Source organism: Pipistrellus kuhlii, unplaced genomic scaffold (genome assembly GCF_014108245.1).
Source record: "Pipistrellus kuhlii isolate mPipKuh1 unplaced genomic scaffold, mPipKuh1.p scaffold_m20_p_12, whole genome shotgun sequence".
In the NCBI taxonomy this organism is placed as follows: domain Eukaryota; kingdom Metazoa; phylum Chordata; class Mammalia; order Chiroptera; family Vespertilionidae; genus Pipistrellus; species Pipistrellus kuhlii.
The window spans coordinates 6596812-6622049 of record NW_023425427.1 but is presented as its reverse complement, the minus strand read 5'-3'; the positions used below and the strand labels follow the sequence as shown (position 1 = coordinate 6622049).

Below are 25238 nucleotides of genomic sequence, written 5' to 3'. Positions count from 1 at the left end.
ATTTCAGAAAGATGAAATTATAGCCTCACTTAAAGCATAGGTGTTGCTGATAACATCTGAGAAATAGTGATATTGGTAGCCAAAGATACGGATACGGAAAGGTGAATTTTTGCAGTTTTAAATGTAGTAAAAATTTTAAACATGCCCAACATGTTTTTATATTAGGAAACAGGTATACCTTCTACACATATGTGAATTTAGTATCAATGTTTCTATATGTAAATTGAGTTAATTTGATCTTAGAAACCACTTAGAGGTCATGTTAGCTCTTTTCTAGACTTAAAGGAGTATGTTAAAATGTCAACTAAACAGTAATTCTAAGTGGTTTACAAATTGAAATTAATGAAAATAGCTCTCTCCATAATATTGGAGTAGGGAAAGATTTATTAAACAAGAAATAAAAACACAATTATAAAGGAAAATATCAGTAAACAAGATAACAATGAAATTCAGAATTTCGTTACAATATACAAATATTGAATCATTATATTGTATACCTAGTCTGAAACTAAAATGTCAAATATATCTCAACTTTAAAAAACTTGCTGGGACTGGTTTGGCTCAATGGATAGAGCGTCGGCTTGGGGACTGAAGGGTCCCGGGCTCGATTCCGGTCAAGGGCATGTACCTTGGTTGCGGGCACATCCCCAGTAGGGGGTGTGCAAGAGGCAGCTGATCGATGACTCTCTCTCGTCGATGTTTCTAACTCTCTATCTCTCTCCCTTCCTCTCTGTACAAAATCAATAAAATATATTTTAAAAAAAAACTTTATTTAACAAAAGACATCATTAGCAGATTAAAAAGGCAAATCATAGAGAATAAAAGTCTTCACTATATATATAAGCAACAATGGATTTATATCCACAATTTACTAAGAAAAAGAAAAAAGGAGGAAAAACTCCCCACAAGGAATTAATAAGAAATAGTCAAGAATACCAGAACATAACAAGAAAATTGAACAAGCACCTCAGAAATAAGATGGCAGACTTTATTACTACTCCAGAGTATTTATGCCCTCTGCTTGTTCAGTGAAAAAAATATTCATCTCAACTATGGTCATGTGACTTTTAATGCCTCCTGTGAAGGGAGGACACCTCCCTGGTCTACTGACACTGAGTATGGTTTTATGATATACTTGAAACCTATGGAATATGAATGTGCATGACCTATACTAAATCCAAACAGAATCTTCAAAATATATTAGTACTTTTCTACTAGTTTTCCCCCTTTCCTTCTAAAACAAGAATAAATCCTAAGCAGGGGCTGCTCTTTCAGCATGATTCCTAGAACAAAAACATGTATAGCTACATAAAGACCATCAACAGGGTAAGTAAATAAATGTATTTTTCTCAGCCACATCAACATGACTAATACCATATCCAAAATAGTATGCCAAAAAAATGCCTAACCTCTTTGGTCATTAGGGAAATGCAAGTTTAAACCACAATGAAATACTAGGATATTAAAAGACTGAAATATCAAGTGTTCAGAATATATAAATTCTTGAAACTCAATAATTAAGACAACCCAATTTTTAAAAAGGCAACAATTTGAACAGATATTTCTCCAAAGCACGATTTGCAAATGTCCAATAAGCATACTAAAAGATGAGTATTATTAGTCATTAAAGGATATGCAAATTAAAACTACAAAAAGATCACTTCAAATGAAAATTAAGATCATGATTGCACCATATCACCACATACTTAATCAATTAAAAAAAATGACTATCAAATGTAGGCAGGGATATGCAAGAAACTGGATTTCTCATGTATTACTGATAGGAATGTAAAATAACACTGCAAACAGTTTCATGGTTTAAAAAAAAACTAAACTACAGTATGTTGTACACCTGATTGAAACTAATACAAAATAATATTAAATGTAAACTGCAATTGAAATGTAAAGAAACACAACAAACCTATTTGTATATATAAATATCAATAGATCATATGCTCAAAACAAAAACATGTTCTATGACTGCATTTATATAACATTCTCAAAATGATAAATTATACATAATAAATAGACCAATGGTTGCCACAGGGCAGAGATGACTGTGGGAGAATGGGTATGTGATTATATTGATAAAAGAGTACCATTAGGGAGATATTTGTGGTAATGAATTAGTTCTGTATCTTAATTGTGGTGACAGTTACATGAATCTACACAAGCAATGAGATGAAACAGAATTATACAAAGGCACTGAACCAATGTCAATATGATTGTTTTGATAGTGTATTATAATTAAGACTAGTGGCCTGGTGCATGAAATTTGTGCACGGAGCTCAGCCCAGCCTGTACCCTCTCCAATCAGGGACACCTCGGGAGATGTCTGACTGCAGGTTTAGGCCCGATCCCACCGGGGAGATCCCTCTCACAATCTGGGACCGCTCACCTGCCTGCCTGCTTGATTGCCGGTAACCCCTATGCCTGCCTGCCTGTCTGACTGCCCTAACCTCTCTGCCTTTCTGCCTGCCTACCTTATCGCCCCTAACTTCCCTCCCCTGCCTGTCTGATCTAGCCCCCAGGTACTCTCTCCCATCGGCCTGATCTTGCTCTCAACTGCCTCTGCCTGCCTGATCACCCCTAAATGCTCTTTCCTAGCTGGCCTGATCTCACCCCCAACTGCCCTCCCATGCTGGCCTGATCTTGCTCCCAAATGCCCTCCCATGCCAGCCTGGTTGCCCCCAACTACTCTCCTCTGCGGGCCTTATTGCCCCTAATTGCTTCTGTTTGCCTGGTCTTCCCTAACTGCCCTCTCCTGCCAGCCTAATCTTATCCCCAATTGCCCTCTTCTGCCAGCCTGATCTCACCTCCAAATGCTCTCCTCTGCCGGCCTGATCACCCCTAACTGCCTCTGCCTGCCTTATCTCACCCCAAACTGCCCTCCATTGACGACCAATTTGATTCTGATTGGTTGGTTTCTATGCCAGTCAGCATTAAAAGCTATGCCTCCTAGGCAGCTATTGGCTCCTTACAGTTCACGCCGACTTGGTTCTGAATGGTCAGTTTCTATGCCAGTCAGGGTCTCTGAGCCTATGTCCAGGCCTGATCAGAAAGGTGGGGCTGATTACAGCCCCCTGGGAGGCCCGGAGAGAAACAGAGGCGTGGTTGCTGGCAAAGCAGGGAGAGAAAGAGAGAGGCAAGAGCTAATCAACACCTGCCACAAAAGGCTGTGGAACAGACCCTGCTTCTCTCTTCGGGCCTCTCTCTGGGCCTGATCCACAGCCCCTCGGTAGTCAGTGCTGGGTCGCCATGCCCGAACCAGTGGCAGTCAGTGCTGAATTGCCATGGCAATCCAGCATTGACTTCAGGACTGACTTCCAGTCGGTCAAGCCTAAGGTCATTTTATATGTTATGGACTCTGGGTTTTTATATATTAGGATGTAACCATTTTAATTGGGGGAAATGATGAACAGTACACAATACTTTCCTATATAGTATCTTTACAACTTGCTGTGAAACTCTTATTTTTTCAGAATAAAAGTAAAAAAAACACAAACCAAACACACACACACACACACACACACACACACACACAAACTATCCAGAAGGCATCCCTTCAAAGATAAGAAAAAAGTGTCTAAAAGGTAATTTTCCATTATAGTACAAGAAGAGCAATGCAGACCTAGGTAAAAGTTAAGTACCTCTCTCCTAAATCTGCTGTAAGTGATTATGGTTTAAAAGATGGAAGATAAGCAGAATAAAATCATTAAAAAAAAAAAAAATGAGCCATAACTGATTGGGCTCAGTGGACAGAGCATCAGGCTGCAGACTGAAAGGTCCCAGCTTCGATTCCAGTCAAGGGCATGTATCTTGGTTGCCGGCACATCTCCAGTAGAGGGCGTGTGCAGGAGGCAGCTGGTCAATGTTTCTTTCTCATTGATGTTCCTAACTCTCTATCCCTCTCCTTTCCTCTCTGTAAAAAAATCAATAAAATATATATTTTTAAAAATGAAAAGCTTGTTGGGTGAGTGACTGTAGATGACCAAGAGAAGGAAATTATTAAAAAGAGAGAGAAAAAAAACCTGTACTACAGGTCAACAAATTAGCATTATATAAAAAGCTTTAACAAGCCAAATAATAAAGACATCATGGGGATGGGGGTGAGAGGGAAAGTGCATGAACAATGCTAGGTCAACAGTCTCCTTAGAAACATGCCGTAAATTTAAACAAGTACAGCAGTTGTTCTGTGGACATGTTAGCTCTCTGGCTAAATCAACACACCAATCAGCTTCACTGCCTCAAGTATCAATTATTGAAGCTCTCTCCTGCTGAAGAATAATTAAATATACAGGGCCAACAAAGCAAAGAAATACTGTAAGCAGCACAAATAAAGCGTTTCATTATCAAATTTGATGGGAAGTGGTTTTATTTAACATTAAAGTGAGCTTATTAATATGATAAAAGGCAATCCATACAACTGAGAAATAGCTACTAAAATAACATGTAAGAAAGATTCTGAAAATAAACCATTAACTCATGGTTAAATTTCAGATCATACCTAAAATGGACATAAAACTCAAGAATATGATCATTTGTCTTAGTCTATCAAGATACTGTAAGTATAAAAAAGATTATCAAAAATACTTGATAATTTTTTTTTCAAAATAGATTTTTATTGAGTTCAGAGAGGAAGGTAGAAGAACAGAGAGATAGAAACATCAATGATGAGAGAGAATCACTGATCAGCTGCCTCCTGTACACCCCCTACCAGGAGTCAAGCCTGTAACCCAGGCATATGCCTTTGACTGGAATCGAACCAGGGACCCTTCAGTCCGCAGGCTGACTGACGTTCTAGCCACTGAGCCAAATCAGCTAGGGCAATACTTCACAATCCTATATAATAAAAGGCTAATATGCAAACAGACCGAACAGTGGAATGACCAGTCACTATGATGTGCATTAACCACCAGGGGGCAGACATTCAATGCAGGAGCTGCCCCTTGGTGGTCAGTGTGTTCCTACAGGGAAGTGCTGCTTAGCCAGAAGTCGGACTCACAGCTGACGAGCACAGTGGCATTGGTGGAAGCATCTCCTGCCTCCACTGTAGCACTAAGGATGTCCGAATGACGGCCATCAGTCAGACATCTTCCTAGGGCTCCTGGATTGTTAGAAGGTGCAGGTCAGGCTGAGGAATCCTCCCGAGTTCATGAATCTCATGCACTGAGCCTCTGGTTTTCCATGATCCTATAACTATCATTTTTTAAAAGAAAAGTATCTTAAACACTGAAATTTAAACCAAGATAGTTTGCCTCCTCTGTAATTCTAGCATAGTCTAGTGAATCTCTGAACACTTCAAGGACAAAAAACATGTTCATCCTGCTGTTAACTATGTTTTTCCATAAACAGAAATAAAAATGATACTTCACAGTTTCACCATATAATTTGATTATGGTCTCCTAATTATTCAGCTTTATATCCTCCTCTATAGAACCTACTACAATGTTTTCAATGTTCAAAGGGTTCTTCTGCTTAAAAAAATAAATAACCTATAGCCCAGCCAGCACGACTCATTGGTGGAACATTGACCTATGAACCAGGAAGTTGCGGTTCAATTCCCCATCAGGGTACATGCCCAGATTGCAGGGCAGGAGGCTTCCGGTCAATAATTCTCTCATCATTGATGTTTCTCTCTCTCTCTCCCCCTTCCCCTCCTCTCTGAAATCAATAAAAATTTTTAAAAAATTATAAAGCTAAGGGAATAAACCAGGGTGTACAGAAAATAGACCATGGGCTTTGAAAACAAACATTTATTTAAATCTAGCCCCATCACTTATCACCTGCTTGGCCTAGGGAATTAGGTTAGATATCCTGCAAAATTGGTCTAATATAATAGACCAGAGGCCCGATGCACGAAAATCATGCAGGAGTAGACCTCCCTTTCCCTGGCTGTTGGCACCGGATTCCCTCTGGCTCCCAGGACCCTCTCAGCCCCCAGCTTCGTTCAGAAGGTCATCCAGAAGGACATCTGAAAGGATGTCCAGTCTAATTAGCACATTATACTTTTATTATTATAGATATGCAGTTTCCTTTTAAAATAACTTCCTGTATACTGATACTTAGCAGGATATGGGTAAAATCCACCCCCGCCCCCTTTTTATAAAAATCTGGAGCAGAGCTGGTGAACAGAATGTTGATGTTCTGTCTACTTATTCTATGAATAACTGAGAAATGTGTTGAAACCTATGACTATTTATTTGGCTGTTTCTTCTTTCACCCAAGAAAACAATGTCTTATTTTCTTAAGCAAAAGCTCTTTCTTGAATAAGAAATTCTGAAATCTCAGGAGTGCTAACTTAGTCTATAAGGTTGATTCTTTTCAGCTACTACTGCTCCTTGGCTGTTGATGCTATTGCTCCAACATGTCATCACTAGCAGTACAGCTGCTGAGTGAAGTTCCGATCTGCAATAGTGACTGAGTAGAAACCAGTTAATCTGCCAGTATTTCCTCTGTATGTAAAGAAGAAAACTCTCCTCTCCTGTTAGTCCCAGCTACTGTGGCTCCTGACCTCCCAAAGTTCTCATATTCTGTATACATTCATTCATTCTCTCCTCTCCCCACTACTTCACATGCACAGACACATCACCTACTGCCCAAATCATAACAAACATGTTAGTGTCAGTGACTAGAATTAGTCTAAAGACCACCACCAGGTTCAATAATTCTCTAAAAAGCATTCTCAGAACCTATCAGATAGTTATGTTCTAAGACTTACCACAGTGGAAGGATACAAAGCTAAATCAGTAAAAGAGAAAGGCATATGGGGAAGTCAGAGGAAACCAGGTATAAGCTTCTAAGAGTTATCTCCCAGGAAACATGGGATAACTTAATTTCTCCAGCAATTACTTGTAATAACACATGTGGAAATGATATCTACTAGAAAAGGTCATTGGAGACTCACTGCCCATGGTTTTTATTGGGGGCTGGTGACATTGACACTCCCTGCCAAGCATGTACCAAATTTCCAGACTCCTAGAAAGTATAAACCACACTATGTACACAGTCTAAGCACAATGAGCCATTCTTACTTATCATTGTAAGAAACTATTCCAACCAGTAGCCTGGGCCTCCCTCTGTGGGGCAATTGATTGCGGGGGGTCCCCAGATCGATCACCCAGCAGAGGGAGGCCCCACTCACCTGCCAAAGCACCACCAGCCAGGTGGCCTGGGCCTCCCTCCATGGCCACCAGCCGGGAGTCCCTGGGCCTCCATCTTTGGGCCAATCAATTGGGGGGGGGTGGGGGGGGAGAGCCCTCCGCTATCAATTGCCCAGTAGAGGGAGGCCCTGCCCGCCTTGCCAGGGCTCCAAGATCTATCACCACACAAGGGTGGCCTTGGCCTCCCTCTCTGGGGCAATCTATCACAGAACCCCCGCATGGATCACCTCGCAGAGGCAATCATGGGGTGATGGCAGGGCCCCCCTGACCCATCGCATCGCACCTGCCTTGGCTTGCCTGGCACCAGTGCATGTCACAGCATGGTCATCCAGAAGGTTGTCGGACAATCGTTCTGCTGTTCAGTCAATCTGCATATTATATTTTATTTATTATAGACCATTGAACTTTAAATACTATACTTATAGTTTATAGCTTGTTTTGTCAATACGAAATTATTTCTTGATTCTCCATTTTGAAGGACAAAACTATTAGTGCTAGTTACCAGTTCTCTCCTTTTGTCTCTCCTCCCTCTGTGATTTTATTTTTTTTATGGTTATTACATTCTGCCCTGTAACAACAGTATTCTGGGCTTTGTCCATCTGTATCCTGTCCAAAGGTTGACTCAAAGTGGAAAACTAATAAACATTTACATTGTTATCACTATGTAAGGAAATGTAATCCTGACATACTTCATTTTTTACTCTATGGTCTGTCACAGCCTTAGGACCACTTGAAAAAGATTGTTCCTAGAATCAAGATCAAATGAATTCTTTCAATTTCCTTTATTTAATGTTTATATTGATTTTTAGAGAGGGAGAGGGAAACACTGATCAGTTGCCTCTTGTACACACCCCAATTGGGGACTGAACCTTTCACCTGGGCTTATGCCTGGATATAAAATCAAACCAATGATTTTTGGGTGAATGAATGAGGCTCAACAAACAGAGCTACCCTGGCCAGGGCTGTACTCTATCAATGATTTCTTAACATCATGCCAAATTCTAATTTCATCCCTAGTTAGGCCATGATTTTTTTTCAGTTTCGCTTTCCATGAGATTTTTTTTTTTATATAATATATTTTATTGATTTTTGTACAGAGAGGAAGGGAGAGGGATAGAGAGTTAGAAACATCGATGAGAGACAGTCATCGATCAGCTGCCTCTTGCACACCCCTACTGGGGATATGCCAGCAACCAAGGTACATGCCCAACACCGGAATTGAACCCAGGACCCTTCAGTCCCCAAGCCGACTATCCATTGAGCCAAACCAGTTCGGCTTCCATGAGATTTTTAACTGCCGTTACTTTCCTCACACTATTGTCCTTTATTATGTCATTAAATTTTACCCAAAATCTTCATGACACCATTCATTCTATCTGGTTCCTAATTTTCTTCCCAAGATTTCCTTTCTAAACCCTCTTTCCTCCTGTGTCAATCTAGAATGCTTTCTAGGCCTTCAGAACAGCTGTTGAGTCATCTTTTCATTATTATTCTGGATTGGCTCATTTTTTTTTTTTTTAAAGTTCTGTCTTTCTTGTTCTTAGTTCACAGGAGTACATCCTTAAAACAACTACCTAAATGATGGTAAACAGAATGTAAACATTCTAGGGCTATGTATGTCTAAAAATTCTATCTTCATAAATTACCTTCAAAATTAATCCTTTGACTTAGTAAATAATTCTGCCGTAGCCATCTGAGTGAGCTTGGAAGTAGATTTCGTCCCCAGAAGATGACTGCAACATCTACTAATACCTTGATAGCAGCCTTAGCCCCAGAGCCAGAGGACCCAGCTATGGCAGGCCCATATTCCTGACTCACAGAAAACGTTAGCTAAATCTTAACAATAATAAATGTTGTTTTAGGCTGTAAAACAAACAAACAAAAAATTCAAGTCAAGAAAAACAAATTAATGCCCTGACCGGTTTGGCTCAGTCCCAGGTTTGATTCCAGTAAGGGGCATGCGAGAGGCAGCTGATTGATGTTTCTCTCTCATTGATATTTCTAACTCTCTATCCCTCTCCCTCCCTCTCTGTAAAAAATCAATAAACTATATATTTTTTAAAAGAGAAAAAAAACACACATATTAAACCCAACATAAATAGGAAGGAAATAATAAAGAGTGAAACTGATTAAATAGAAGAATCAACCAAAATACAGAAGTAAAACCAAAAGTTGGCTTTTAAAGAGATCAGTAATATTTAAAAGCCTCTAGCTAGAACCAATGGGTGGTGGGAGGCAGGGAACTATACACATTACCAATATCAGGACTAAAAATATAGAAACATTCCAGATCAAAGGGAAATTAAAAATAAAGAAATATTGTGAACAACTTTATGCCCATAACAACTTAGCTAAAATATACAAATCTTGAAAGATCCAAATTCAACATCCATTCATGATACCCAAAAATAGCAAATGAGATATAGAAAAGAATTTTCTGAACCTGAAAAAAGGCATCTAAGAAAAATGTACAACTAAAGACTACTTTCCCTTCAAAGCAGGAATGAGATTAAGGATGTTATCATCTCTATCAGCATTATACTGGAGGTCCTAAATGGTACATTAAGGCAAGAAATAAAATATCTCATTCAGATTGATAAGGAAGAAGTAAAATAATATTCATAGATGCATGATCATATACATAAAAATTCTAAGGAATTAAGAAAACTAATAACATAGCTATATCGTAAGTTACAAAGTCAATATGCAATGTATTTTGTACATATTGACAATAAATACCAGTTACATAGCGGAGAAAAATGGGATACATTTTTGTGTGCCCAACTTGCTCATACTTGATATTGCCAATCTTACCAAGGTGAACTTTGGATGGTGGGCACAGAGTGCAATATACAGATCTTGTATTGAGATGTAAACTTGAAACATATATGATCCTATTAACCAATGTCACCCCAATAAATTTTAAATTTATTTAAAACATATTATTCAAATTTCAGGAACCCAAAAACAAGGAGAAAAGTCTTGGGGGAGAAAAACCACCGTATCTATAGAGGAATACAGATAAGAATTATACATGTTTCTCTCTCAACAGAAACCATACAAGCAGAAAGAAAGTGGAGTGAAATATTTAAAGTTAATTTTAAGGGAGAAAAAAAACACCCAAAAAACCCCACCAACCTAGAATCTATATAAAAAGTATCCTTCAAACAAAAGCAGATCCAGAGACAGGGAAGCATGATCAGACTGTCAAACCTCAGAGGAAAGCTAGGGGAGGGTGAGGATAAGGGGGAGAGATCAACCAAAGGACTTGTATGCATGCATATAAGCCTAAATAGTGGACACTGACATCAGGGGGTGAAGGCAGTAAGGTGGGGGGAGGGTGATTGGGAAGGTAATGGGGGGATGAGGACAAATATGTAATACCTCAATCAATAAGGAAATTAAAATGAAAAAAAAGTAAAGGAGGAATAAAGACTTTCTCAAAAACCAAGGGAATTTATTGTCAGTAGATTCTGCAAGACACATTTTAAAAAATTCTTTGGAGAAAAGCAAAATTATATAAATCAAAAACTTGGACCTACATAAGGAAAAAAAGACTGTTGAATAAGAAATAAATGAAGGTAAAATAAATTATTTTACACTTATTCCTAAATGATCTAAAAGATAACTTCATTTAACGCAATAATATTAAACAATGTATTGGGTGATAATTGCATATGATTAAGTGAAATGATGAATAACAATGAATAAAGGACAATAAGAAGACATTGGTTATGCTCTAAAGTATTGTACCTACACTACACACAAAGCAATATAGTGTTATTTCTTGAAAATGGACTTAAATGAGTTATAAATGTATATCGCAACCACTAAAATGTAAAGGACCACCACTAAACAATGCTTAAAGGAAGTAGAATTAATATGCTAAGAGAGGATAAAAAAAATCATACAAAATACTCAATAAAAACCAGAAGGCAAAAAAATAATAGGAGGAAGAAAATAAAAACAAGTCAATAAATAGAAAACAGTTATGTAAAAAAGGTAAATATTAATCCAACTAAATTAATCATACCCTGAAGCGTGGTCTACAAATACCAACTAAAAGAGATTGTCAGAGTGGCTTAAAAAAGACCTACCTATATGTTATCTACAAGAAACCTACTTGAAAAGAATAGGCAAAAAACTTAACATTCACAGAAAAATGGTAAGTGAATGGCTAATGATCATATGAAAGGGTTCAAGCACGAAAGGTCAACGCAAATTCGAGTTAAACCCACTAGAATGGCTAATGTAAAAGACTAGCAATACCAAGTATGAGCAAGGATCCCAAACTCTTGACCCCTATGAAGCAACATATGGAATCCACTCTTGGCATTAGCTAAAACTATTTGTTTAGCCATTATATTCAGACAGCAAATAGAGGAAGATAAATAACCAGCACTTTAAAAGACTTATTTAAATTCACTAATTTTGGTTTATATTCTATATAATAAAAGGCTAATATGCAGATTGGTCAGAACAACTGGTCGCTATGACACGCACTTACCACCAGAAGGCAGGTGCTCAATGCAGGAGTTGACCCCTGGTGGTCAGTGCGCTCCCACAGGGAGAGCGACGCTCAGCCAGAAGCCCTGAGCTGGGCTCACAGCAGGCAAGTGCAGGGGCAGGGGTGGGCCTCATGGCAGTCAGGTACTCCCAGAGGGCTCCTGAACTGCAAAAAGGCACAGGCTGGGCTGAGGGACTCCTAACCTCAGTGCACTAATTTCATGCACCAGGCCTCTAGTAATCTAGATAAAATATGAGTCTTACTGGCCTATTACTAGGTAACTAAACTTTCTTAGATGGGAACCAAGGAAATAGAATATCTTATGAGAAATCTCTCTATATGAAATCTTTTTTATTCAAAGCACCATGCCTTAAACACAAATTTTCTGAACCTATTTTATAGTATTTAATGCTATAAAAGTATAGACTGCCTAGTGAATCAACTAATCAACTTATCTTTTCTTCAGAGTAGGATCTGATCTTTGTTTTTAAAGTGCTTGCTGCAAAAAAAGGTAGTCAGAAACCCAAATCATGTATTCAAATCCAGTTCCTGTGCCTAACATTCAAATTTTTCTTTTAGTTATCATCAAAATATATTTTTTCTCCACAAGAAAATAGGCATGACAATCCTTGAAGCATAATTCCTCAATCCAAAATGATTAAGTTTTTAAAATGCCTCATGAATTCATTTTTTACCAAATTCTAGAATCGTTAACGTTACATTTCTGATAAGACAAAAACAACATTGGTCTTTAAATATTCCTTCCTGCTATTTCTAATCTCTATCATCCCCAAATGAGAAAGTGACTTAAGTATATCAGAAAAAAACAACATCTCACCAAAGAACGCTTCCATTTATTTTCAAGTTATAAAATATGTTCAAAATTTGCCAAATAACTCCATCAACTTTGAAAGATAATATAAGCAATAGTTCCCAATTATGTAATCTTTGACATAGTATTGTTAATCTCAAATGCTATATGCTGTACTAATGCTTATTTTTTAAGGTTTTAAGAATATAAACACCACTAACAGATCCAATAAATGCCAACGGGAGTGTGGAAACTGCTAGTGAGATGACAGATAAAAAGTATTGTAACAATGTTATATAAAATACATATAATATAACCATGAATTATTTCTTTCTATTTTCTACACTGATCTGAACTGTAAGTGGCTTCTAGAACAAAGTTCTCTACTCAATTATACCAAACACCAAACTGCTAAAGGGTACCTTAAAATGCCCATTTATACTGTAAAAGCCTCATGTTGTTGAACACTGCTTATTTGATTTATTCTATATAATCAAATAAATAAGAAGACTTTAATAAAACTAAAATGACATAACTTAGGAGTGTTACTGTGAAATATTAATTATCCAGCTCTGATGCCCTTCACCTTTAAGACAGAATCCTCAATCCTCATTATTGGCAGCTAGATATAATGGGAGGGGTTGGGGGGGGGGGGGGGGAGCCAGGAGGACATGGGTTTAAACTCTGGTGCACTATGCCTTGAATACAAATTTTCTGAATCTACTTTTTCATCTCTAAAATGGGAATATTAATACCTACCTTGAAGAACTGTTATAATAATTAGTGAAAATACATGTAAAGCAGCTGGTACATAGTATAAATTGAAGAAACTTCAGCTGCTGTTATAATTGTATTACTTATAAGCATACCCAAGAGAAGATATAAAAAAAAAAACCCACACATGATAGCAAAATAAATCTGAACCTAGGTTACATTTAACTGCTAAAACAAAACAAAATACACAACCACTATGATGGTTCAAGTGAAACTTTGGGCTAAACTTTTTGTTCACATTTTAGATACACAAGATAATATTGTGGCCTCTCTTAATAAATATATAAAATCCAAAAATAACTATAAGAGCACTTAGTATGGAGCTACGTGAAAATAAGAGATTGTTATCATACAGTAAAACATATCATTTTATGAATAGGTGAGATGATTTCACCATTGGAAAAAAGAATGCCAAAACTAAAATTTAAAAATGCTTATTAAAGGATAGTAAAAGATTCCTACCTTTAAACCGACTGCTATAAGATCTGTAACAACACTGTATGGAAAAAGTAAAAGAGAAAATGGAAAACAAAGTTAGAGAACAAGTTTTTAAAAGACAGATAATAAGATTAAAGAAAAAAAAAAGAAAAGGCATCATAATAAAAATAACAAAAATAAGAATGCATGAGTTGTGAAATGTTAATACAAAGAAAAGTGATGGGACAGCCTAGCAAAAGCATGACGTAAAAGCAAAGCTTCAACAGAAGTGTGAGAAACAACGAATAAATCAAATTCTCTTTTAGTGCTTAGGAGAGTATAGTTGTGCTTTAATAAAATGATTATGTTTACCCATTTACCTCTTTTTAATAAATCCAAACCAAAACTTAAAATCACCAAAATTCATTCTCTTAAATCACTGGTATAAATGACCAGTCTAAATTTTAAATGAAACAAAACCAGTGAGTGGACTTACAGAAATAGTAGCTATTTAGCAAATTTGCATATACCACCCAAAGAGCTTATCAAAATTCAGCTAAGATAGTCTCTCAGAACACATCAAATTTCAGATATCAAACTTTTCAAAGACTGGCTTTTAAATAAAATCTACAACATCAAATCTGTGTTGGAGGATCACTTTGTAAATTACATAATTGTCTAACCACTATGATATACATCTGAGACAAATATAAAATTTTAAGAATAGTAACAGTTAATTTAACTTAAAATAAACTGTATATTTAAATAAAAGTTAACTAGGAAAAAACTTTAAATATAAATTACCTCAAGAGGAAAGTAACACACACGTAGAGACACACACACACACACACACACACACACACACACACACGGCAATGGCATTTGAGGAGGAACTAGAAAGATGTTGACTGGTGGTTTGTTGTTTTCTAACTATTCAAAATAATGAAAGAGGATCTTTTTCAGGCTGTGGGAAGATGTAGAAATTTAATTACCCTCCTGAAAGCCAAAATTCACTGTGTCAAAACCACATTCCTTAACACCAAGGTGTAAAAACCCCTATAAAGTTCTGCTGAACAAAAATCCATCTCTTCTAAGTCCAAAGAAACTGTCTTCACTTAAGTTTGTCTACATATCTCTTAAAAGTAAACTGTAAGTTCTATATATTGTTAATAACCCATAATATCATTACATAATAAAAGTAAATAAATGTATGACTCTGGACTGTTTAATGATGCAAATTTAATTGTTTTAAACAATAACCATGTAGACTTATTTTTCCTTATAAACTTTTGAAACTTGAAATTCATTTGTCTAAATTTTAAATGTGATAAATAACTGATGTTTGTGCATAAAAAAGAGACTATGTAATATACTGTGGTATTGGTCCTGTTACAAAGTAAATGAACTTACCTTTCAGTACCTTATTGCCCTTATTTAAATCATTAAACTCATTCTTAGCTCTAAAACCACACATACAGTGGACAGAACTTAAAACACTGTCCAAAATAGTAAGCTTGCACGTCATGTTGTCCAAGAATTTAACAGCCAAAATGCATAACCCAACAGTCCTCTATATTATTCTCTATTTTAAATTTTCCAATACAAAAAGCTAACCTACTTTCATATCTCAAGTCAAACCGCTTTACAATTCACTATACATAATGAAACACTAACTTCACAGCCTTCCCAAATGAAACCAGTGGCATCATTACACAAAATAGCAAATTGTTGCACACGTACAAAGTGTAATTGAATGAGGTGATGCGAAATGAATTTTCAACAAATCTCCCAGAGAAGCTCCAATTAAACAATAGTTAATCAATTAAATAAAAAATACTTGAAAGAACACCCAACCATAAGTGAAATGTAAAACTGAACTTTGTCTAATGTCTGTGGCAGTGCACAATATGCATTCAAATGAGTTAACCCACTATATCATTTAGTAGACTTCATATTACGAAACTAGGATAAATGAGATCTAATGAAGGTAAAAATTGTCCTAAGATCCCACCGTCTTTACACAGCATTGACAATCATGGACTACATGGCAACATGTACAGGCTTTTACTGTTTCAAACTATGTTTCAAAATATGTTTCTACATATTCTACAACCGAGGGGTTTACAGACATCGTAGCCTCAAAAGCACCTAAGAGTCCTAACAAAGCTTCGAATGCCTACATAAGTGATCTGCAGGTGCTCACCGAGCTGGAAAATTTTTAAAAAGTGCTTCATGTACATATACTACAACCTTCAATTCACGCAGATCCTCATCCAGCTGTTTCCTTTTAAACATTAAAATATCTGTCAGGTTCCCACCCCGTTGTCACTGACTCCCCCAGAGGACTACTGATGTCGGTAATTCTGTATCTTTTTTTTACTTCGATTGCAGACCTCGTTCACTCCGCGTTTGAAGGCTCCCCGGAAATTGCACTTATACAATTATTTTGCATACATGGCAGGGAATTCACCAAGTTTCTCGAGGGAGGGGGCGGGGGGGGGGAAGGAGGCGTCCCCGGTTCTCCAAACGCCCCGGTAGACAGCGATCAATGAACACACACGGCTCCCAGCCAGCCGTCGGGGGCCGCGGCCGGGTCCCCCCCACCCCCCACCCCGCGCGCCGAACCCCGCGTGGGGCCCTGGCTCCGGGGCCGGGTCGCCGCCCAGACGTGTCCCGACGCGCGCCCTCGCCCGTCCGCCTCGCTCCCCGCGGCCGCTCGCCTCCCCGCCCGCCCGGGGAAGCAGCCCCGGCGCCCGCCCCGCCTCGCCGGTAAACAGCGACTCCCCGAGCGAGCGAGCGAGGGAGCGAGCTGGAGGGCGCCCGCCCCGAGCGCCGCCTCCCTCCGCCTCCCCCGGCGCCGCGCACCATTTTCAGAGAGGAAGTGTCGAGAGAGGCCGGGCAGGGCTCCCCGATCCCCGATCCCCGGTCCCCGGTCCCCGGCCGGCGGCTCCCCCGGGGTTTCCTCCACTTCCCGGTGTGCGGGGCGGATGTCACGGGGGCGCCCCCCGGGGGAGGGGGGAAGGCGAGGCTGGGGCGGACCGCCCCTCCGCAACCCGAGCTCCCCTAGGAGGCGCCCGGAAGCCCGGCCGTCCGTCGGGCTCGGCCAGCCGGGGCCGCTCCTCCGATCGCCGCCGCCGGTGCCGCACCCAGCTCCCCGGCCTCGGCGCGCCCGGACCCGGAGCCCAAGGGAAGCGGGACGAGCCAGCGCAGCCCCGCACGACCCTCCGCGCCGCGCCGCCCGGCACTTACCCATCCATGGCCCAGACGGGGGAGCGCACAGCGCGGAGACGGCCAGGCAGCTCACCGCGAGCGGAGCGGAGGGAGGAAGCGGCAGCAGCAGGGCGGCTCCGGGGGGCCGGGTCAGCCGAGCCTGTCCACAGCCCCGGCGATCGGAGGTGGAAGGAGAGTGGGAAACAGGGGCGGAAACCAGGGACGCTCCCGCCACCGCCGCGCCCCCGCCTTCCCCACCCCGCAAGCGCGTCCCCGCCTCGCCTCGCCCCGCCCCGCCCCGCCCCGTCCCCTAGCGCCGACGCCCTCCCCCCACTGGCCACGCCCCCTGTCGGCCTGCATCCCGGCTCCAGGGCGCCCTCTTCCGGCGGGTTTGCGAAGACTCCGCCTCCCGTCCCTGGTCCCGGCGCGCGCGTGCGCCCCGCCCGCCTGCCCACCCCGGTCTCCCTCCGGCGTCCGCGGGAGCGCGCGCCTAGTGCCTCCCGCTCACCGCCCCGCCCTCCCGCCGGCTGCCCCGCGTTCGGCCGTCTGGCTCGGGCTACCTCCCTCTACCGGCGGGGAAAACCTCGGAACCCGACCTCGGAGAGAAGGTGAGGATGTCCCGCGAGAAGCTCCGGACTGCGGTGTGATGGTCCCGGGTGGGCGAGGCTGTCGGTGGCTCGGCCCTGGCCGGGCGCGGGCTGTGGTCCCCGGAGGGAGGCCCGGGCTCCCCGGGACCCCAGCGGGGCTCCAGCCGGTGCGGGGCCCGCCGGTGTGCCCGCTGGGAGTCGACTGTGGGGACCCCCCCACCGGGCCGCCAGGTGTGGCTGCGATGAAGGTGAATGAGTTTGAAGGGACCACCGAATTGGAGAACGTTTGATTTTTATTTATTTTTTTGTAGTTTTAGTCTAGGGGGGGCTTTTCGACCGCACCGTCTAAGATTTAATTTATCTAAGACTTTCATTGCACAATATCGGAATGACCACCCCAATGCCAGCATTTTATAAAAGTTTTCCTTTTTTTCTCCATGTAAAAAAAAAAAAAACCAACAAAAAATATATGAGAGAGTGATTTCCGTTTTTAAGATAAAGGTTTAGACCCGAATACGGTGATTTGCCCATATTTACAGCCACGAGAGCCTTTTCCTCTAGTTGGAGCAAAATTATGTATCATTTTATGTATATTATATGTAATTTTATGTAATATTGTTATATATGTAACTTTCTCTCTTTTATTCTATCTAGTTCTGAAATTGAATGATGTTTTCAAGTCACAGGTCACCAAAACTCTGCCCTGGACCAAATTCCTAGCCTCCTAAGCAGAAAGGAGGGCTGCTCCCTCTGCTTCCTCATTTGAAAAGCAAGTGACAAGAAGCTCAAGTAACAGGTATGCTTTTATTTTTTTATTTATTCAAAAATTTTAAATTGATTTTAGAGAGAGAAGAAGGGTGATAGAAATACAGATTGAGCTATAAAGATGAGAGAGAAATGTCGCCCAGGTATGCTTTTAAATAAATGGATGTTACTAAAAAGATTTAAGCTATCTATTTACCCATCATTCAGCCAATGCTTATTGAGTATTTACTCTGTGTCAAGCACTGCAGGGGTACCCAGAAAATCAGGTTTCAGCCTTCATGGTTGAATGGATTCTGTGGTTCAGTTTATTTATTTACTTATTGGCTAAAAACAATTTTCAAATATCTCAGGTACCTTTAAAGTACTGTATCTGATCTCGGCCCCTCATTCCAAAAGGTCAAATATATTTTGTTTTGTATGTTAAACCCAAATATTAAGTTGCAGTTTGTAAATTGCCAGATGGATATTAAAAATATCAGCAAGGTAAGTAGCTGATACAGTTTTGCTATTGTTGGATGGGGGATAGATTCTGTTGATTACACAAAAAACATAATAAGAACCCTGGCTGGTGTGCCTCAGTTGTTTGACCATCCTCCTGTACACAAAAATATCCCAGATTCCATTCAGGTCTCCAACTTCATCCCTGGAGGGGACAACTGAGTGATGTTTTTCTCTCACATCGATATTTCTCTCTCTCCTCCCTCTCTCTCTAAAGGCAATGAAAATATATTTAATCATATATAATAAAGAGGTAATATGCAAATTGATCCTCACACCCTCACAAGATGTGTGCCTACGACCAGGACAGCAGGGGGTTGGTGAGGGACAACCAAATGACTAAATAGCCAGGGGGAGTTAGTGAGGGATGACCAAATGACTGAACAAGCAGGTTGCATAGGGTGACCAGGCCAGCAGGGGAGGCAGTTGGGGGCGACCAGGCCAGCAGGGGGGCAAGTTGGGAGTGACCAGGCTGGCAGGGGGGGTAGTTGGGAGCTATTAGGCTGGAAGGGGGGTATAGTGAGGGGTGACTAGGCCGGCCGGGGGGAGGAGGGGCAGTTGGAGGTGACCAGGCCAGCAGAGGTGGTCTGTTGAAGGGCGACCAGGCCTGCCGGCCGGTGGGTGGAGGGAAAGGGACAGTAAAAGGTGACCAGGCTGGTGGAGGTGTGGGGGACAGTTAGGAGTGACCAGGCTGGCAGGGAGGGGGCAGTTGGGGGCGACCTGGCTGGTAGTGAGGGGCATTTAGGGGCAACCAAGCAGGCAGGCAGGTGATCAATTAGGAATCAGCAGTCCAGGATTATGAGAGGGGATGCAGGCTGGGCTGAGGGAACCCCACTCCTCCTTATCCCCCCACCCCTCCCACTGTGCTCGAATCAGGCCTCTAGTATGTATATAATTATCCATTCTCATTTTGGAAAGTTCAAAGTATTAAATATTAAAAAATTATAACTATTTTTCTTCACAGGCCACCCCTTGCCCATGATAACCATATAACAATTCTCTATTCATCATTCCAAATCCTCACCATTTTTCATTTGCTCTTTTCACTTGATAATTTTGGAGATTTTTTTTCACATCAGTATTTTTCATCCATTTCATTCTTTTTTTTTTTTTTTAATATATTTTATTGATTTTACACAGAGAGGAATTGAGAGGGACAGAGAGTTAGAAATGTCGATGAGAGAGAAACATCGACCAGCTGCCTCTTGCACACCCCCCACTGGGGATGTGCCCGTAACCAAGGTACATGCCCTTGACCAGAATCAAACCTGGGACCTTTCAGTCCGCAGGTTGACGCTCTATCCACTGAGGCAAACAGGTCCCTGCCCACTTGATTCTTTTTTAATCTTGCATGGTATTTCATAGTTTCATGTACCACAATTTAACATTTTACAAAACAGTGGAAATTTTCATTGCTTCTAATTATTTAAAATATCTAACAATGTTGCAAAGAATATCACATATGTATGAACATCTTTGCATACATATGATTGTATTTGAAAAATAGATTCCTAGAAGTTGAATTGCAGAACAGAGTATAAGCATTTTCAAATATGATAAATATTGCCAAAATGATTCCCAAAAGGCTGTGTCAATTTATACTTTACTTAAAAAACAAAATTTGCCGTTCTCTTAGCTCTACTCCTTAAGATAGCTAACAAATTTCAATATTAAAAAATAAATGTTGCCCTAGCTGGTTTGGCTCAGTGAATCAAGTGTCTACCCACTAACGGAAGGGTTCCATGTTCATTTCTTGTCAAGGACATACCTTGGTTGCAGGCTCAATCTCCAGCCTGCTTGAGGCATGAGGGGGAGGCAATCAATTGATGTGCCACACATTGATGTTTCTCTCTCTCCCTCCCTCCAACTCTCTTTAAGAATCAATGGAAAAATATCCTCGAATGAGGATTAACAAAAATAAAAACAAATAAATCCGAGTCTGTCTGAAATTCGTTGTCTTTATTATTAACAATAACTCTGAAAAGTCTCCAATGTAAAGACAATGTACCTGACTAAAATGAACAAAATTGTATGACATTTCCTAACCACTTAGCATGTAGTTTTAACAATAGAAGGCTAGATACAAGAAAACAAAAAGGTGAAACCTTTCTCTCCCCTAATTCTTGGTCATAAATTCAAGACTTCTCATGGCCTGAGCTCCTTAAGTTTGTGAGTCCGTCTGATTCAAAAACGGGAAAGAATGGAATTTAGGTCTTCTAAGACTACTTTTAGAATCCTGGCTATTCCCAGAATTCAGAAGACAAGGAAAAAACCATGTCCGCAGTAAAAGTTTCTGAGTTTCTGACTGATCAAATATCACTCACATGACCTAATGTGGCATGAAAGCTTTATGTTCTATATACTATTGGTTTCTTAATGGTGAAAAAGGTAGCATTCTGTATTGCTAACTGCTCTATACTTTTTAAATGTAAGACAGCCTGGCCGGTGGGTGTAGCTCAGCAGTTGAGCATGGATCCAGGAACCAAGAGGCCACTGGTTCAATTCCTGGTCAAGGCACATGCCCAGGTTTCGGGCTCCATTGACTCCCAGTATGGGGCATGCAGGAGGCAGCCGATTAATGATTCTCATCATTGATATTTCTATCTCTCCCCCACTCCCTTCCTCTCTGAAATCAATAAAAACATTAAAAAAAAACACATAAGACAGTCATAATAATTTAGTTTATAAATTGTCTAACATGTTGCCTTCCTTGTGTTTTTATTATAATTTGTCTAAGAAATTCCTCTGAAACTCCTTTATGTGATAAAAGATACCCCCCACATTTATGATGTTTGGACAACATACAACCTTTGAACTTTTACCTTTAGGTATTCCAGTATGCAGTGGTGGTTAATATTTAATTAAAATTACCCTATTTAGATGTACAGTTAGGACTTCTTGAGACAAAAAAGCAACATAAAAATATCAGTATAGATCACTTTCTGCAGCCCATGCACTAAGAGTTGGATCCTTAGTATATGTTTATTGCTAAATCAAAGGTAGAATATATTCCCATATATACTTTTTATTTATTTATTTATTTATTACAATTAGAACAAGGCCTTCACTGTGTTCGTTAATTCAAATCTTCCCTCTAATTTTTTTGACAAAAGTACTTAACCAAATATATTGGTGAGGATATATTTATTTTCTTTTTCTTTATTTGTCCTTTGTTGAAACCATAGCCTTATGCAAAAAGCAGATCATTGTCTATAAAGTCAGTGGAAAGGTTCCAGGGATGCCAGACAACTGGGTAGAGCTGTTTATCCCTCCCCAACATGATTCTAAAAAATGTTTACTGTAACTGATGAGCCCACAGGGAAGGGAAATATCTAACCTTGAACAGGCAAATAAGCAAAAGGTCAGTCACAGAAAAACAAAACTAAAGAACAATCTGGAACATTTCTCTATGAGAAGATGTTATTAATGTAACTAGAAAAGCACATCTCCTCCCCAATCCTACCCCCACACATGGAGGAAGAGGATTGCTGTGTCGGAGGGTCCTCAGTTTTCATGTAGCCTCTTCAACAGGAGCAGTGGGAGTGTGAAACCTTAATCAGAAATTTAATTTAGCGGGGAAAGAGAAGGGACAGCTGTAATACTTTCAACAATAAAATTTAATTTAGGGAAGGTTTGTAGGAGGATGACACCTTCAAGAATAATTTGGCACAGAATAAAGACATGGGGGTAATTCCAGAGCTTGGTCTTTGTATAGCAGAGTAGTGGCCATGAAAAGGTGGCTCAATCATGGACCTGATTCTTAAGCTAACTTTGAATGCCCTTTTTTAAATTCTTTTTTTTTTTTAAATGCCTGGTAGTAGGAACAGTTTGAAAACTTAGAAGATAAAAGAGGACTGACATTGTCCTGTAAAATAAAATGCTACTTTTATTTATTTTATTTTTGTATTTTATTTATTTATTTACTTATTTATTTAAATATATTTTTATTGATTTCAGAGGGGAAGGGAAAGGGACAGAAAGAGAGCCAGAAACATCAATGAGAGAGAATCATTGATTGGCTGGCCTTCTGCACACCCCATACTGAGGATCGAGCCCACACCCAGCATAAGCCCTTGATTGGAATCGAACCCGGGATCCTTCAGTCCACGGGCCAATGCTCTATCCACTGAGTCAAACCAGCAAGGGCTAAATGCTATTTTTATAGTGAGCAGAGGTGAAGCTACACTGATGATAGAAGAGTCAAATGTTTCTTTCTCAGCATGGAAAGAGTTCATGTACTCTAAGTGGAGTACTGTGTCTCAGAATTAATGCCCGGCTTTGAGCGATGCGTGTGTATTTGACATGATAGTTTACTAAGTGAGGACCCCAGGAAGAATTAGGTGGAAATATCTCCAAGGGAACTGGGCTTACAAACCACACCCACCTTGGACTGTCTTGCTAAAGTCATGATCTAAATAGAATGAATAATTCAGCCTTAACGATTTGGCTCAGTGAATAGAGCATTGGACCTGTGGACCAAAGCATCCCAGGTTCCATTTGGGTCAAGGGCACTTACCTTCATTGCAGGCTCCTTCCCGGCTCGGCCCTGGTTGGGACTCCAATCGATGTGTGAGTGGGGCATGGGATCTCCTGAAAGGGGGTGGAGATTTTAAAGAAGGAAATTTGTACAGAATTCATGCTCTCAGGCATGAAAGAAGAGATGAACGCAGATATGAAGCCAGAGCAAAGTCGGGATGTGGGTATGTTCAGGAGCGACCCCTGCAATGGTTTATATAATTTTTTTATACTTTCGCCTTGAGGATCGTTAAGTGTTAGATTGTGATACATATAGCAGAAAATGAAAAATAATAGTGCCTTAAATTAGGTAAAATTTTTATTTCTCATGCAAAATTCTAGAAGTAGTGTTTTCAGTGTTGTTATGGCATTCCATGTTCATCAAAGATGCCAATCTCCTTTTGTTCCATTAGGTGAGCTTATGGCAATATTGTTGTTTAATGGCTTTCATTCTTAAGTTCACAAAATGGTTAGAAGCTTTTTTAAAGAAGCTTCCCTAGAAGTCCAAAATCTTCCACTTATGTCTCAAGAGCCATAATTTGGTCACATGGTCATTCCTAGTTGCAAGAAAGGCGGGGAGATGCAGTGTTTTTACTGGGCATAGTGCCACCTCTAATAATAGACATTGGTAAGAAGTGAAGAATGTGTAATGGGCAGGCAAATAGTAGTCTCTCACATAGCAGTTGTCATATAAAGTTAATATCTATAGCAGCAATTTTCAACCCTTTTTATCCCATGGCACACATAAACTAATAATTAAAATTCTACGGCATAACAAAAATATATTTTTGTCCATCCAACAACAAAAAAAGGTATACTTTAAAAAAATATATTATTATTGATTTTTTACAGAGAGGAAGGGAGAGGGATAGAAAGCTAGAAACATTGATAAGAGAGAAACATCGACCAGCTGCCTCCTGCTCACCCCCTACTGAGGATGTGCCCACAGCCAATGTACACGCCCTTGACCGGAATAGAACCAGGGACCTTTTAGTCCGCAGACCGACACTCTATCCACTGAACCAAACCGGTTTCGGCAAAAAGAGGTATAATTTTGATTAGTTCATACCCGGCAGCTATTGTTGTGCTGACTATTGTCATTTTTTTATTTGACAATCTAAGGGAAAAGAAGTCAGTACCCCTAACTAAATAGTCAGGTATCGTATGTTTTACAAGTTCTTGCAGCACAATGATTTAAAAATCAGTGATGTATACTAATTCACTTTTGTAAGCAAGCCTCAACTCAACTCATTGGCAAAGAGTTGTGCGGGAATGGTGTAGTAAATAAACCAAGAGCGAAAAAGGGAAACCTGGCATGATCCACACACCCACTCCACTGCGACCTCATGCAAGGGATTGGTTTGTCTACTGAGGGAAATGTTTCCTGGAATTCTAAGATATGGCCAGCCTCAAAGTGAGGAAAACCCAGTGTACCTTGGAGCAGTGAGTACATTAGAAAACTAGCAGGAGGGTTCTGAGACAACTGCCTCCACCCCCATCCTTTCCTTCATGTATTGTATATTATAGGAGAAAGTTTACATTTGAAGGAGCGATAAGAAAGGGGAAAGCTACTTCCTCTCATGGTCGCAGAATAGATGCAGCAGTTCCAAGCATTATATCCCGAAATAATATCTAGAAAGTCTTTCTTAAAAGTAAGAAAACTTTCCCCAGCATTTGTCACATTGGATAATATGCCCACTCTGAACAAGGCATTGACAAGGGGAATGAAATTACATTGACCAAGATCAGTGATTCTCAGTCTTGGCTGAGTATTAGAACTACCTGGGAGTTTACTTCCTATTTAATTAGAATGTCTGGTAGTAAGATCCAGGCATCAGAATTTTTTAAAGATCCCTAAGTGATTCCAATTTGCAAGCAAGGCTGGGCACTTCTGGCCAACACCTTTTTGGGCCCTATCCAGTAGCATTCACAATACCAGGAAACTTGTTGGAAATACAAATTCTTCGACTCTGTTGTCCAGGACCTAGTGA

General features: G+C 40.2%; 1 protein-coding gene across 11 annotated transcripts in view; it reads right to left on the bottom strand.

The window, feature by feature from the left end:
- PTBP3 (polypyrimidine tract binding protein 3) overlaps positions 1-17142 on the bottom strand; it is a 53042-nt gene extending 35900 nt beyond the window's left edge. For 2 of the 11 annotated variants that reach the window (XM_045579903.1, XM_045579904.1), the window contains exons 1-2: positions 16922-17142; positions 13718-13751 (exon numbers count right to left, since the gene is read on the bottom strand). In XM_045579903.1, the coding sequence (XP_045435859.1) occupies positions 13718-13751; positions 16922-16929 (42 nt within the window). In that variant the 5' untranslated portion in view covers positions 16930-17142. Of the gene's footprint in view, positions 1-13717; positions 13752-16065; positions 16081-16921 lie in introns of those variants that run through there. The other 9 variants (XM_045579905.1, XM_036433023.2, XM_045579906.1 and 6 more) reach the window with 8 other exon arrangements.
- Between the last annotated feature and the right edge of the window lie 8096 nt (positions 17143-25238).